Source organism: Cervus canadensis, chromosome 5 (genome assembly GCF_019320065.1).
Source record: "Cervus canadensis isolate Bull #8, Minnesota chromosome 5, ASM1932006v1, whole genome shotgun sequence".
Taxonomy (NCBI): domain Eukaryota; kingdom Metazoa; phylum Chordata; class Mammalia; order Artiodactyla; family Cervidae; genus Cervus; species Cervus canadensis.
This window is the reverse complement of record NC_057390.1, coordinates 93,341,368-93,355,814: the sequence shown is the minus strand read 5'-3', so window position 1 is coordinate 93,355,814 and position 14,447 is coordinate 93,341,368. Positions and strand designations below refer to the sequence as shown.

The following is a 14,447-nucleotide window of genomic DNA, read 5'->3' as shown; positions in this document are numbered from 1 at the left end:
ATCAAGGCCAAGCAACTTCCTGAGAGCTGGCAGCCGCGGGCGGGGCTGGGGCCGGGGAGCAGGGGCGGGAAGAGTGCTCCTGGGCGTCGCCTACCGGTCCCCCACGTCCTTCCCGGTGTGGCTCTCTTCCCAAGGGGGTCGGGGAAGGTGGGGGGGGAGGCGGTTGACACCCAGGCTGGAACCCCGCAGGCACCCCCGTCCTTTCAGACGCCCTCCCACCAGCGCCATCTCTTTCTTGGTTTCGGTCACGGTCCGGTGCGCCCCGCTCCGCGTCTCCCCCCTCGGCCTCGCTTTCTCCGACCTCCTCTTTGTTTCTGTCTTGCAGGCGATCCTCGCATCCCCGGGCCCCCTGCCCCGCCCGCTCGCCAGCCACCGAGGAGGGGGCGTGGCTCGAGTCCGGGGGCGTGGGCTGGCGGGGCGGGGCGTGGGCTGGCGGGGCGGGGCCGAGCTAGGCGGGGCCGCGGGCTGGGGCGCGAGGCGGAGGCGGAGGCGGCCAGCTAGTGGACCGACGCTACTGGAGCCGGAGCGCTAGCCGGGCAGAGGCCGCAGCCAGGGGCGGCGGGAGCAGGGCGGGCCGGCTCCATGGCGCCAGCGGCGCCTGTCTGAGCAGCGCAGGCAGCGGCAGGCGGCGGCCGGATAGGGCCGCGCGGCTCTTCCTTACCATGGGGGACGTGCTGTCCACGCACCTGGATGACGCCCGGCGTCAGCACATCGCAGGTGAGTCCGACGCCGCGCAGCGCGCTCGGGGGTCCGGCGGGGAGCCCCGGCCACGCCCCCATCCCGGCCTGCCTGCTGGGGTCTGGGGAGAGACAGGCCCCAGGCAGGGCGGGAGTGGCCCAGGGCCAAGACCTGTTGTCCAGGCTTGTTTCTCCTACGTCTGGGTGCCCCTTCCTGGCTCCTTCTGAGCCCGCCCTTCCCCCTCCCGAGGGGACTCGAACTTCCACCCACCCCTGGGAGCCGCTGGGTCTCTGGATTCCCGGACACACTCCCGCAGTCTGAGCTGTGGAAGAGGGTCGCAGCCTCCCTGTTTCACCTTGGGTATCTCTGCCCGGAAGCTGACCGGGCCCACTCGGCCAGCGTGTCCTGACCTTCCCTGACTGTCCCAGGCCCCTGCTTGCTCTGGCCCCAGACCCAGTACACGTGGCCGAGGCTTCCAAGGGACTGGCCCATCAGGGTCTGAGCCTGAGCCTGGGGAGTGGGCCTAGGAGAGATGGGGTGCACAGGAGGGGTGGGTCAGAACCCCTGTCCCTGGCCGGCACAGCTGGGTGCTTCCGAGGGCAGCTTGTTAAGGTGTCTGGTTAAGGCCGGAGCCCAGTCTCCTCAGCCCCCTCCTTCAACTGCGCCTGCTCCCAGCCCTGCACTGTGGCCGCTTCTCAGAGGGGCAGCTGCCCTCTTCCTTTCCTGGGAAAGCACAGGGAGTGCTCTAGGGTCCTGGGCTCCTCCTTCCCCAAACCCCAGGAATGGAGAGACAGGGTAAAACCCTCAAGCTGCCTGGGAAACTCAGTTCTGGGGGAGGCTGCCAGGGGGGAATCCCAGCGTCTGTTACCCATCTGGGATCTCTTGGACAAGTCTCCTAACGTCCTGGCCCCTTAGTTTCCTCCTCTTCGAAATGGGGTGAATACTTTCTTGCTTATTAATCGATTTAAGTGAGCTAATTCACATGGCTTACTTAACACAGCTCTGGCATGGGGGAGACCCCAGTGTGTGGGATGCTGGTCCATGTACGATGGTGAGGGGCAGTCTATGAGAAGGGAGCCTGTTGCTCTTAGCTGAACTTGCCTTTCTCTGTCCAGTAGACCTATCACATTGTGTCTGCCTACACTTATCATGATGTGTCTGTCCTGCCATCCTGTAGAGTTTCAGCAGCTGTGTTCTGCCCACGCAGACCCCTGGAGAACAGGAACCAGGGGTCTCCCAATGCTGTGTCCCCACCCTGGCTGGACACAAAGATTTGTCCTGTGACTGGGGTCCTGGGCGCATGGCCGGAGATCCCCTTTTGTGCCAGGCCTGGGGCTGGCCCAACAGTGGGGGTGATGGAGAAGTGAGTCAGCCCCTCTCCAGCATCAGACCAGCAGGGGGTTAAGTCCTGGAACACTTGTTTGCAGGACAGGCCTGGACTCTGGGAGGAGGAAGGCTGGGGCGGAGTCTTCCTGTCCCCTCCCTGTTGGTGGCAGCCTCCTAGGGCTCTGTAACAGTCCATCCATTCACGACCTCCTCTTGGGGCCCCCTCACCCCCGCCTGGGTGGGGTGTGCTGTGCCTTCTTGAGGGGGGGGCGTTTCCCTCCGCCCCCTCCCCCCCCCCCCAGCTCTGGCTCTCCCCCTCTTCCTGCCTCCTGGGCTGAGAACTGCCACCTTGAAGGGAGGAGACGGAGGCCACAAAAGGTGAAGTGTCCTCTCATGGGCAGGCTTGGGTTTGCTTTGTGGATACCAGGCTGGGTGGAAGAGGGCTGGGCCCACTCAGAGCCTGTTGGCCTCTTTCTTCTCAAAACTTCAGTGCTATTAATAGCCCTCTTCAGATGCCTCAAATTCCTGGTCCAGGCTCACCTGAGGGGGCTCCAGCAGTACCAGGTGGGAGGAGAGGCAGCCAGCAAGCCTCCAGCCCCCCTCCCACCGGAGGGGGCTGCCTGGGAAATCTCTGGGGAGATTGTCGCATCCTCCTCGCCCCTCCCACGGAGCAGCCAGGGCATTGGGGCACTTTCCTGCAGGACAATTAAAATTCCAAAGCCCTCCCTCTCCGGCCCAGGGCTGCCCTGTAGAGAAGTCAGCTGTGCTCTGATTTCCGAGGCTCCATTCCTGTTCAGGTTCTGTAGCTTGGCCGGTGGCTCCCAGGGCTCTGTGCCCACCCCGAGCAGGTGAGTGCCAGCCTGCAAGTCCTGGCAGGGGTCAGGCGCGCTCCTGCCCATGGTGCCGTCTTTTTTTTTTTTTTTTTTGCTGTCACGGCACCTTTCATCCTAGGATTTCAAAGCTCCTGGCAAGCAGGGGCTTGTTCTCACACCGGCGGCCCCGTGTGGCTGGTGGCAGGATGAGCCTCTCCTTCGTTCGTAGGGGAGTTTGCATGGAGGAAGAACCCTGGCCAGGGAGCCAGGAGGCCTGTGCAACCTCGGGCAGCCACTCACTTACTCTCTCGGGGTCTCAGTTTCCTGCTGTGACCGAACCAGTGTGCACCCTGAGGGCCAAAGTCGCTTCCGGCTCTGAGGGCCTTGTTGTTCAGTCGCTAAGTCGTGTTTGACTCTTTGCCACCCCATGGACTGCAGGCTTCCCTGTCCTTCACTGTCTCCCGGAGTTTGCTCAAACTCATGTCCATTGAGTCGGTGATGCCGTCCAGCCATCTCATCCTCTGCTGACCCCTTCTCCTCTGAACCACCTGCCATGTTCCCCACACACCTCAGACTTGAGCCAGCTCAGGGTCTCTGTGTCTGAATCTCAATTTCCTTATCTGTAAAATGGGAATAATGACATCATGCAAGTCTGAAACTTAGCCCTGTGCTTGGGACACAGTAAGTGCTTAGCAAACATCTGCCTTTGTTATTGAGATGGTTCTTTATTCTCTGTTCCTGAAAGGGGTCCAGTGTTTGAGTTTAAAGGGAGCAGTTATAGCTGTGGTTAAGGGCTTGTCCAGGGTCTGTCCAGGGTCTGGGGTCAAGGTTGATGCTGGTTTCCTGGATGTAAGAATCCACCTGAGTTTTGGGAACCTGTGATTGCCTTCTGCATTGGCATATGTGTGAGATGGACACGGGTTCTCTGGAGGGGGTCCGGACGGCAGTGAGTGATGGGGGACCCATGTGACAGGGAAGGAACTAGGACGTGAAGAGATGGGGAGTTAGGCCAGCTCATGGCTTCTGCCTGGTGCAGAGGCCAGGACAAGTGTAGGTGTGCTGGTGGCTCCTATCAGCGCTGTAAGAGGGGTTCTTTGCATGTGGTCTGAGCCACATAAACCAAGATGGGGCAGGTGAAGGAATGAGCTCACTGTTGCTCAAGGTATACAAGTAGGGGGTTGGGTACTGCATTCATGGCAGGAGACCTGGCCCTGCCTGGCATGGAATAGTGGGGGATGGGAGGGGGGCTTCTGCCTCAAGGACAGCCTTAAAGGACTCGATTGTTCATCTGGAAATTCTGTTGACCAGGATGAAATTGTGGTGGTCAAGGAACTCCTTTCCCCCACTGCCTACGTACACACAGTTCCCTGAGGTTTATCACCTGAGAGCGTTCCTGCAGAAGTTTGCCATTGCCTGCCTGCTTCCCTTCTTCTGGCCTCACCTTTCCCGTTGCTAATTTTGTTATTAAATAGCAACTTTACTGAAACGCAATTCACCTGCCAGCCAGCTCGCCCACTGAAAGTGGACCAGTCAATGGTTTTCTGTATGTTTACAGAGTCGGGCAAGCATCCCCACGATCAATTCAGAAACTTAGGTCACCCATGAAAGAAACTCTACCCATGAGTCGTCACCCCTCACCCTCTCCCAATCCTTCCCAGTTCTAGGCAACCACTGCTCATGTTGCGTGATTGCAAAAGTAAGGCACACACACAGACAGTTTGGGAGTGGAAAAATGAAAAAAATGAGAGGTCCTCCACCTTCAGTCCCTCTCCCCAGAAGAAATCCCTCCAGATTGGTGTGTCTGGGTCCCCAAATGCCCATGGCTGTGTACATACACATTTAGCTCTGTTTACAAAAAGAGGTCCCATGGTATGTTTCTGTGGTTTGACTTTTCTCCCTGCCTCAGTATATTGTGAGCATCTTTCCACGTCAGAACACGAGCCTGCCTCCTCCTTCTGATGGTGGGTTTCCTTTTGTGCACGGCGCGGTTTACTTACCCAGACCCCTGTCAACCAACGTGGGGTTGTTTGCAGTGTTTAGCTAGTAACCATGGTGCTGCCCAAACTGCCTTGCACGCATCCTGAGCCAGGTTCCCCTATCAGAGCGGCCTCAAAATGAAAACGCCTGGGTCACGTTTTGATGGATTGACGCAGAGCCTCTGAAACGGCTCCCTCCTGACAGCACATGGTGCTTCAGTCCCAAGGATTATCACCCTTTTGGACCATCAGATATGAGAAAAGGGGTATCTTTTTAATTTATTGAACAAAGTAATGAATATCTTTTTTTGTTTGTTTTCTGAACTGATTTTAAAAGCCTGCCTTTCCTCCCTGGAGCTGTGGTTGTGCATCCCAGGAGTTTAGGGGTGGAGGTGTCCGTGTTTGGCTGCGCCTGTCTAGGTGTGTGGCGTCCTCGATGCTGCTCCGGGTTTTTCAGGGAGGCCACTAGGCTGGCCGGAAGCAGTACGCCACCCCCCACTCCCCCACCCCCTCCTGGCTGGCCTCAGCTGCTGCCCTTAGCTTAGGTCTGGGTCAGCCCCTGGAGGTGAGGCGTCTGGGGAGATTCTGCCCTGCTCTTGTGTCGTCTTACATAATGTGCTTTTGTTGGCGTTGACCCTGCCCTCCCCCTTCACCCAGCCTCCACTCTGTTCCTTTCCCACCGCTGGGGCCCAAGCTCCCGCCTCGCCTGCTCAAAGCTGCCTCCCACCTCACCCCTCCATCCTTCCCACACACGCTGCCAAAGAGCCTTTCTGGACCCAAGCTGGGCCGTGGGCCTCCCTCCCTGCCGCCTGAGGAATGAGGTTTAGAGACAAAACTAGGAGGATCAGTCACCACCATCCTGCAAGAATTCATTCTTTAGTGGTGTTTCCCTTCTGTGCTTATTGTTACCCACTGCCGAGACCATGACTCAATTCATGCCTTGCTTCTTGCACTAAACGATGTATAATAAACATCTCTCCCAGGTCATCAGAACCTCCCTGGAAGCATTCCCCAAAACTCCATCTTGTTCCACCCAAGGCCATCTGTGCAGACGTTTTTCTTAGTTTTTTCCCCTAAGGCAGGACATCGCCAGGCTCGCCTGTGACCAAATAGGTGGTTTTCAGGGGCAAACTGAGTCACTGTGTTTGTCTCTTTCCCCGCTCTGGTCAGCTTCCCTGCTGAAGAGAGATTCATCCACTTGCCCTCCCCTCCCCCAGCCCCCAGCCTGCTCCCACCAGCCTGGGCATTTCAAGGGAGGTCCATTCCTGGGAGCCCCCTGATGCCTCTAAGCTTCTTTCCTTGGGAGTGGGCTCAAAGAGGCTGCCGGTGAACTGGGAGGTGGGGGGGGGGGGTGTGTGGACACGGACTGATGTCCATGGCATCTGGGTGTGACCGACTGTATATGTCCTGCTGCTTCTCTTGAGGGCAGTCCACTGATTTGTCTCCTGCCAGAGGATGAGAAGATAGTAGAAGGAGGGGCCACTCCTAACCTGTCTGCTTAGCCCTGTTTAACCAAGCACTTATTCTGTGCCAAGCCCTCCTTTGTCTCTTTAATCTGCACCCTCCACCTCCCTTCCCAGCATCTTACTGGCCGTGGTTGGGAGCACAGGGACAGAGTAAGTCAGTGGCCGGGGAGACAGCATGAAAAAGGGCCCAGAGAGAGGCAGGCGGTGGAGAGAAGGGGGCTGGGAAGGGAAGAGCTGAGTGGGAAGAGCGGCATGTCTCAGAGGCCCCCCTTCGGTCATTACTCAGCCAGACTCAAGTCTGTCTTTGGCCAGTCCTGCCCTCCTGCCGGCGCCCCCTCCTCCTCCTCCTTCGCAGACCGAGCTCATGACTCACTCCAGCCCGGGTCTCCTCCTCGCAGCATCCTTCTGCGGTCGCAGAAATTCCTCAGCTGCTTTTCCTTCCCCTGCCCCGCCCCCACCCACTTCCCTGCCTGCGGAAAAAGGGTTTTCTGAAGACGGGTGCCGGGCAGCGTTGGAAGCAAAGATGGAGGTTTCACACCCTCGAGGGTGGAGCAGAGCCGTGCCCCCGCTTCCCGGTCGGATCTTGGGGCCTGAGTCACGGAAACGCTGCAATCTTTCTGATCACACCGATTTTTCAAACTGGAAGAACAGGAAGTGCCCAGCTCTCCAGGGCCCCTGGTTCCACCCCCACCCCGGGAACCATCTCAGTGTGCAGATGCGCTTGGGTGGAGGGACCTTCCTGGTGACACGCGGATGGTAAGACAGAAAGAAGCAGGGAGTCCTGGGCAAGGCTGTGCAGGTAGACTGCGCGGGTTTGAGCCCGAGCTTTGCCACCCAGTGGCAGGTCGGCCACCCTCTCTGAGCCTCGGTCTCTCCCTTCTGTAAAAGAGGTTGACAGTGTGGGTTTCTCAGGGTGTAGAATCAAGAGTGGCAGACCCTGCCCGGTGCAGCCCGGGGCTGGTGAGCGCTGAGAACACAGCACGTGGTAGCTCTGATGACTGACACTTCCGGGACAGACACGGGCCAGCTCTGTCCTGCAGCCTCAGGCCCCAGGCCCCTGCCATGTGCTCCAGGAAGTTGGCACGCCCCAGGTTGAGGAGCCCCCAGACTCTGGCCCTGGACAGCTGCAGCAGTCTAGTGGGTGGACGACTGAGACAAGCTGTGCTGATGCAGCAGAGTCCGTCAATAGCGTTGCCTGCGCTGTGCCCGATGTTGGGCAGGGCCCAGAGAATAAACAGGCAAAAGACAGATGGGAACATGCCCCCCCTCACCGGGCCGTCTGTCCCGATTTATTTGCTTGATCTGGGTTTCTGTTGACTGATTGCTCTTATGACTCTGACCAATGGCTCTGCCTTGGTCTGTGCCTTTTCTCTCCATCTGTGACCCCAAGACCAGTATCTATTTACGGGCATTCTCTGCCTCTGAAAATCCTTTCCTTGTGGTCTTGAGATGCCTCCTAAAGGCAGGGCTGGGTGGGTTTGGATGTTAGAAGTTGAAGGAGAGGGTCCCCATCTGTGTGTCTGTGAGACCCCGCAGGTTCTGCGATGGGCTCTGGCCCCAGACACACTTGGTCATTCTTTTATTCATTCACTCAATAATTACTGATCTCCTACTGTGTGCCAGGCACTGTGCTGGGCCCCAGGGGCATCCTGAGTCCCAGACTCTTCCACAGCCCCTGCCCATGTGGCGCTGCCTGGCTGGCTGCCCCTCTGCAGGGTGAGGGGGATCATCAGTGGGGACAGACTTTCAGTGGGAAAGTGTGAAGGGTGACTGGTCCAGTGGGTGAGGAGGGATGGGGTGAAGAGGAGGGAGCCACAGGGGCTGACCTTAAAGAAGAGGGGACGTTGTCCTGAGTGTCCTGGGGAGGCCTAGGAGGGTGGGTGAGAGGAGGAGGAGAGCCCAGTGGTGAGAAGGGTCCGAACCAGTATGGACAGGGTACAGTCAGGGTACGTGTGTGTGTGTGTGTGTGTGTGTGTGTGTGTGTGTGTGTGTATTTGTGTGTATGCACATGGGATGATGGGGCAACCAGGCCTTGGTGATGGTGATGTGTGAGGTTGGGAAGACCTGATGCCAGTTCTTGGTCCCGTGGGATTGATGGACCCCATCAATTTGTTTTGGGCTTCCCCAGTGGCTCAGCGGTAAAGAATCTGCCTACAGTGCGGGAGTTGCAGGAGACTCAGGTTTGATCCCTTGGTCGGAAAGATCCCCTGGAGGAGGGCATGGCAACCCAATCCAGTATTCTTGCCTGGAGAATCCCATGGCAAGACAGAAGAGCCTGGTGGGCTTTAGTCCATAGTGAGTGGGACATGACTAAAGCGACTGAGCACATAGGTTTTATTGAGGTAATCAGTGGTCCTGCAACCCTGCTTATCAGTCCCCTGATGATGGGAGACTTACTCCCTTCGTCAGCAACTCTGTGTATGAGAACCTTTTCTTCCAGGGGCAGAGTGGGAAGAGGTCTGGGCCTGGATTCTGAGGACCTGAATTTGAGAGCTTGTCTCAGTGGCCCTGTCATTTGGCAGATGACTTCCCTTCTCTGGACCTCGAGTTCCTTATCTGTCAAGTGGGTCTACGGTAGCCTAGACGTGCTAGATTGTTGTGAGGCATCAATGGGATGATGTCCCCTTGTCACCAGTCCTTCCTGTTGTGTATCATCTGTGACAGGATATTGGCTGAGGGAGTCCCTCCTTTCAGGGATCAAAAGTGCAGGGCGTGGGCCAGGGCGCTGGGGGCAGGGTCCACATGCAGGGCCAGGGACTCCAGTGGGTAACTGGGCACCCAGGAGGAGCAGAGCAAGAGTGAATTGTGGTTTGGGGACTTCCCTGGAGTTCCAGTGACTAAGACTTCTCACTGGCAACGCAGAGGGGTCCAGGTTTGATCCCAGGTCAGGGAACTAGATCCCATGTGCCACAACTAAAGAGGCCACATGCTTCTGCAATGAGGATTGAAGATCCCATGTCCTGTAACTAAGACCCAGTGCATGGATATACATAAATATATATATATATTTTTAAAAGATTTTAAAAAAAAGAATGAATTGTGGTTCAGAAAGTGCGAACCCCACTTCCACACCCACATATCTGTGGCCATGCCGGCTACAGCTGCTGTCCCTCCTTCCCATGCTCCACGCTGAATGGAGCTATTTTGTGTCCAGCCAAGTTTGTTAAGCGAGAATCTTCTAGAACAGGAGTCTCTTGGGCCAGAAGCTACTCACCCTCTTGTGCTTAACCCGCCTCTAATCCTTCCCACCTGCCAGGAGCCGTTTACAGGTGCAGGCTGGGAGGCGAGAGCCTGAGGGCTGGTGCCAGGTGACCTTTGGCAAGTCCTGTCTGGCCCCTTCTTTGCCAGTCTGTGCAGTGGGGCACGAGCACAGTCTCTAGTGGCTTCCTGGCTCTGACCTCACGGGAGCCTGTGGGCCTTGGGCTGTGTTGAAGGCAGGTGCCCAGCAATTATTTATTGCATAATGCCATCTTGCTGTGGAGGGATGTGCCTTCTCTGAGAACTTGCCTGTGCTGGGTAGAAGGGATGAAGCAGGGACACGAGCCCTGATCTCATGGGCCTCATGCCATCCAAGAAGCTTCCATCAAGCTGAAGGCGGTGTGGTTTGTGTTACAAAGACAGTGGGTCTTTATGTTTCCAAAGTGCATGTTGGTTTTAAACTTTGGTCAGCCCAACGCAAGAGGCAACGTGTCCAGCCTTGACAAGGAGGCAACTGGCTTCTGCCCCAGAAAGGCCCGTGGCCTTGGGCAGGTTCCCCTTCATAAAATGGGAAGGTGATCCCTGCGACAATTCTGGGAGGCAGTTGTTCCTGGCATGTGGAACCTGCTGGGTACATGGCAGCCCCCTTTTGGCTGAGTCCTGGGGGAGTAGCGGTGTCCTTGGCCTGCCTGGGAATTCAGGAGTGATGGGACCTCCAGAGGGGAGTGGGCTGACAGCCGCACTTCTGTTTCCATTTTAGCTTTTGCTTTTTTGTTTGTGTTTTTAGAAGTGTTCCCTGGAGGTGCGGGTGGAAAGGGGGAGAAAAGAGAAACAGGACTGGGGCCTTGGGGAGTCCAGGTTCTGCTGGGCTGCAGAGCCGCGGTTAGCATGGAAGGGGTGCTTGCGGTTTGCTTGTGGTCTGGGCTGCTCCGGCCACAGCTCCCACTTGCCCGAGTTCGGAGCTTGCCGACAGGCCGTGGCCGCTCTCCTTTCTCTGGCCCAGTCCCTCCTCCCTCCTAGCCAGGAAGGCCTCTTTGTGGTCATCTGGCCCATCCCCTCCTCTGTTTTCATAACTGAGTAAACTGAGGCCGGGAAGAAGGAGAGAGACATTCCCAGAGTCTCAGAGGCGGTAGACCAGGGACGGGAACCCGGGGCCCATCCCATTCCTGGACGCCCCAGACAGCAAAGACTAGTCAGGAAGGAGCGGCGGGCCCCGGGTGGGGCCGCGAAGGTTATAATTTTGAACACAGAGTAAACAAACAAGCCCTCCGTGAGAGAAGCGGCCCTGTGCCGGCCTCACAGATAGGCCTGTCCACACGCAGACAGCGAGGTGTTGTGGAGGATTAAAAAAAGCCAAGCTCCCTTCCCCTCCACCCCCGCTGCCATATTTTAAGCTGCCAGGAAGAGGAAGGAGGAGAGGCCGGACCCCCTGGGATGACCACTGCTCAGGCCGAGGGCATGCTCTGCACAGTCTCGGCTCTCTGTGCAGCTTTCAGCAGGACACTTCCCCTGTCTGGGCCTCAGTTACCCCTTCTCTAAAATGGGGGTGTTCCCTCGCTCAAGGAGAGGAAGGGCCGCAGGGCGATTTGTGCCGAGTGATTGAACACAGCGAGCCCTTTCTCTCACCCTGGCCTGAGTCTCTGTGGCTGGAGGCGAGGCCCCTCTTGGGGCGGCGGCAGCAGGGTGACTTTCTCAGGCCGGCCTGCTCCTCCTGGGAGACAAACTTCCACTCTGGGTCGGGCTGTCGCTGGCTGCCCAGCTCAGCTTTCCTGTTTTCCTGTTGAGATGGTGGCAGAATTTGGGAGGAACTGCTTCTGGGGGCCTGCTCCGCAGGCAGAGGGGCAGGGCTAAGGTTGGGCCTGGACACCCCGCCTCCCTGGGTGGGGGCCCAGGAGACTTCCCGTATGAGGAGGGAGCAGAGCCCCTCCACTCCCCACCCCCTCCTGAGTACCCTGCTGTGGCTTCTGAGAGTCCAGCGCTGTGGACAGGAGTTCAGCAGGCATGGCCTCCGCTTTGGGCTTCACTTTCCCCCGTGGTTCAGTGAAGGGATGGATGAGAGTCTCTGGAGGCCCTCTGGGCCAAGTTCTAGACCTGGAGAGGCTCTGGAGGACCCACAGACTAAGCCCACAGCCAGGAGCACTGTTCCCTGGGGCCACTCTCAACAGCTGTGTTGGGGCCTCCTCTGGGCGCCTCCCGTAGCTGAGGTCCAGGGTTCTTGCCGGTGATAATGAGCACCATGAGGTGGACAGTGTGGCCTTACAGGACAGAGCTGGCTCCACCAGCTGCTAGAACAGTTATTGTAGCTCTTGATGCCTTGGTTTCACCAGCTGTAAAATGGGAATGATACTACTACTTCACTTATTAGCTATGATTTAATGATATAAAGGATAATTTGCATTATGTGCATTGATCAGTTATGTTTATGCATATTTAACACAGTGCTGGGCGTAAGTGAATGCACAATAATCAATAGCTATTATTGACTTTTGTTAGTTTAAATTAATTGCTTAGCAGCGAGTGAATGAGTAAATGTCCTGCAAGGTTTCCATCTCAAAGCACGAGATGTTATTTGGACCTGAAGTTATTTGGAAGAAGGGTCTGGTGGGTGCCAGAGAATGGGTTCAGAGGGTGGGGCAGATGTGGGCAGGGTCAGGGCCCTGGCTGGTTCTGACTTCCCCTTGGCCCGTCTGGAAGGAGGGTTTGCCTTCTACCTCGTGTCTGAGACCGCAGGCCTGGAGCGCGTGCGGCCGTGCACACAGCTTCCTTCCTCCCGGCGTGTATTCCTCTCTGTCTGACTCACTGGCTTTGAGTCTTTTGTTCTTGTCCTTGAGCCCCAGGGGCGAGGCCTGGAGAGGCAGGGCCCAGGGACTCAGTCTAGGATGGGCTGACCCTCCCCCAGCTCCTGACCGCTCTGTGCTCTGGGCCTCCAGTACTGAGCCCTGGTGTGACAGGTGGGGGACGCGACAGCTGGGTCCTGGTGCCCCTGCTGACTCACCGTGTGACCGGCCCTGGAGCACACCTGCACCCCTTGAGGATCCACTGTATGCTTGGCACCCAAACCAAGCACGCCTGGGCCCTGCCCACCTGGAGCTCAAGGCTCGGCTAGAGAGATGCAGCATTCAAGTGCTGCATACACTTGCTGCATACAATTCATGACCAGCCAGTCATTAATTAAATAATTATCGGAGGGCGCATTGTGATGAGATGATCACGCTGCTGGAGAGCTCACCTGCGTGGGCCCTGGAGGTGCTTGTCCGAGGGCTGTCTTGGCAATAACTGTTATTTGCCCTCCTGTCGCTGGTGGCCCAGGGACTCACCCAGGGTCCCTCAAGCGACTCAAGTCCCTTCCCCTCTTGGTGTCTCAGTTCCTGGTCAGAAAAATGGCCCCTTCCAGGATGGGTACTGTGACAGGTTGGGGTCTTGTCGCTGACCCCACCCAGGGCTTGGGTGGTCATCTGGGGTTTAGGACAATGACCGCTGGTATTGGGTGCTTCTATAGGCTGGGTGGGAAAGGGCTGCCCAGGGTGGGTGGTCCTCACCATCTCCCACCACTAGTGGGAGTGATGGCAGAAAGGTGGCTGAAAGCCCCTGGTGAAACCCGCCTGGCCAGTCCACACCCCGAATTTACCTGAATGCAACCAGATGGTTATATTACAGCTGGGTTAAAAAAAAAAAAAAAAAAAAAAAAGGAAGGAAACAATCTGTGAAAGTGTTCGTCACTCTGTCGTGTCCAGCTCTTTGCAACCCCATGGACTGTAGCCCACCAGGCTCCTCTGTCCATTGGGATTCTCCAGGCAAGAATACTGGAGTAGGTTGCTATTCCCTTCTGCAGGGGATTTTCCCATGTTGGGATCAAACCTGGTCTTCTGCATTGCAGGCGGATTCTTTACTGTCTGAGCCACTCGGGAAGCTCAGAACAATGTCTATCAGTAGGTCATGTTCAATGGTGTGACATGTGGCCGTTGAAAGTGAAGATGAGCCAGGTATCTGCAAGTGCATACTAAGTCTGTGCAGGTGTAGGAAAAAAAATGAAAGGAAATTCATCAACATGTCAATAGAGATTTGGTGGGGGGGGGCGGAGCTGGTAGGATAATGGATTATTTAATTTTTTTCTTCCTTCTCTCTTGTCTTTTGCGTGGTTAATATATCAAATAAAAAAGAATAGCTCTGTTGGCTGTATTTTTTGGGAAGATTTTAGTCTTTTGTCTTAACTCCAGAATCAAAGCCACCTTGGCCTAATGAGAGCCTCCACGGGGTGGTTGCAAAGCACAAGATGGGTCTGGAAAAAGGGAGAGGGTAGAGAAGGTTCTGGAAGTTCTGGGGGGGGCAAAGAAGGTTCTGGAAGTGCTGGGGGTGGGGCGTTGTTAAGCTGGGTCTCGAAGGACAGGCTGGATTTTGGCCACCAGAGTTGGGGTACAGACGGGTGCCTGTCTGTGGAGGGGAGCAGGGGGACTGTGGCTAGAGAGAGGGGGCAGGAGCCCGCCTGGTGCAGCCTTGAGAGCCTGGCAGAGGAATGGGGGAAAGGAGCCCCTTCTCATCAACACTTCTTAGCTGGACTTTAGAAAAAGGGTTTTATTTCTGCTACTCTGGGGAAGGACAGTAGCAAATGTTAACTCTGACCAGCTGGGAGATACCTGTGGCCCGGGATGGATGAGTTGGGGTGGGGGAGGGGTTCAGGCCAGTTGTGGTGGATTGATTCCCCAGCACAGAGTCTTTCTGCCCCAGGCTATCCCCCTGCAGCACGTAGAAAGGCTCCAGAACATTCCATTATGGACCCAATAGCCTGCCTTTTAACTTTCTCAGCCAAACCCCTATTGCCGGACACTTGAGTTGTTTCTATTTTCCACTGTTGCAAACAGTGCTCTGTTGGACAGCCTTAATCATTTCTGTGGGATTAATCCATCGATCCCACCATTGCTATCAGTGCCAGGTCTTGTGTGGGTCTTGGGGTGCTCGAGGTGGGGAGGCAGCTTCTCATCCTCACAGAGACC

The 14,447-nt window shown here is 56.7% G+C and overlaps 1 protein-coding gene across 1 annotated transcript in view; it reads left to right on the top strand.

Annotated features, from left to right (window-relative positions):
• Window positions 1-455: 455 nt before the first annotated feature.
• The window catches only part of NIBAN2 (niban apoptosis regulator 2), a 53,043-nt gene continuing 39,051 nt past the window's right edge, over window positions 456-14,447 (top strand). Inside the window, exon 1 of the mRNA XM_043469624.1 lies at window positions 456-717. Within this exon, the coding sequence (XP_043325559.1) occupies window positions 663-717 (55 nt within the window). The 5' untranslated portion in view covers window positions 456-662. The remainder of the gene's footprint in view (window positions 718-14,447) is intronic.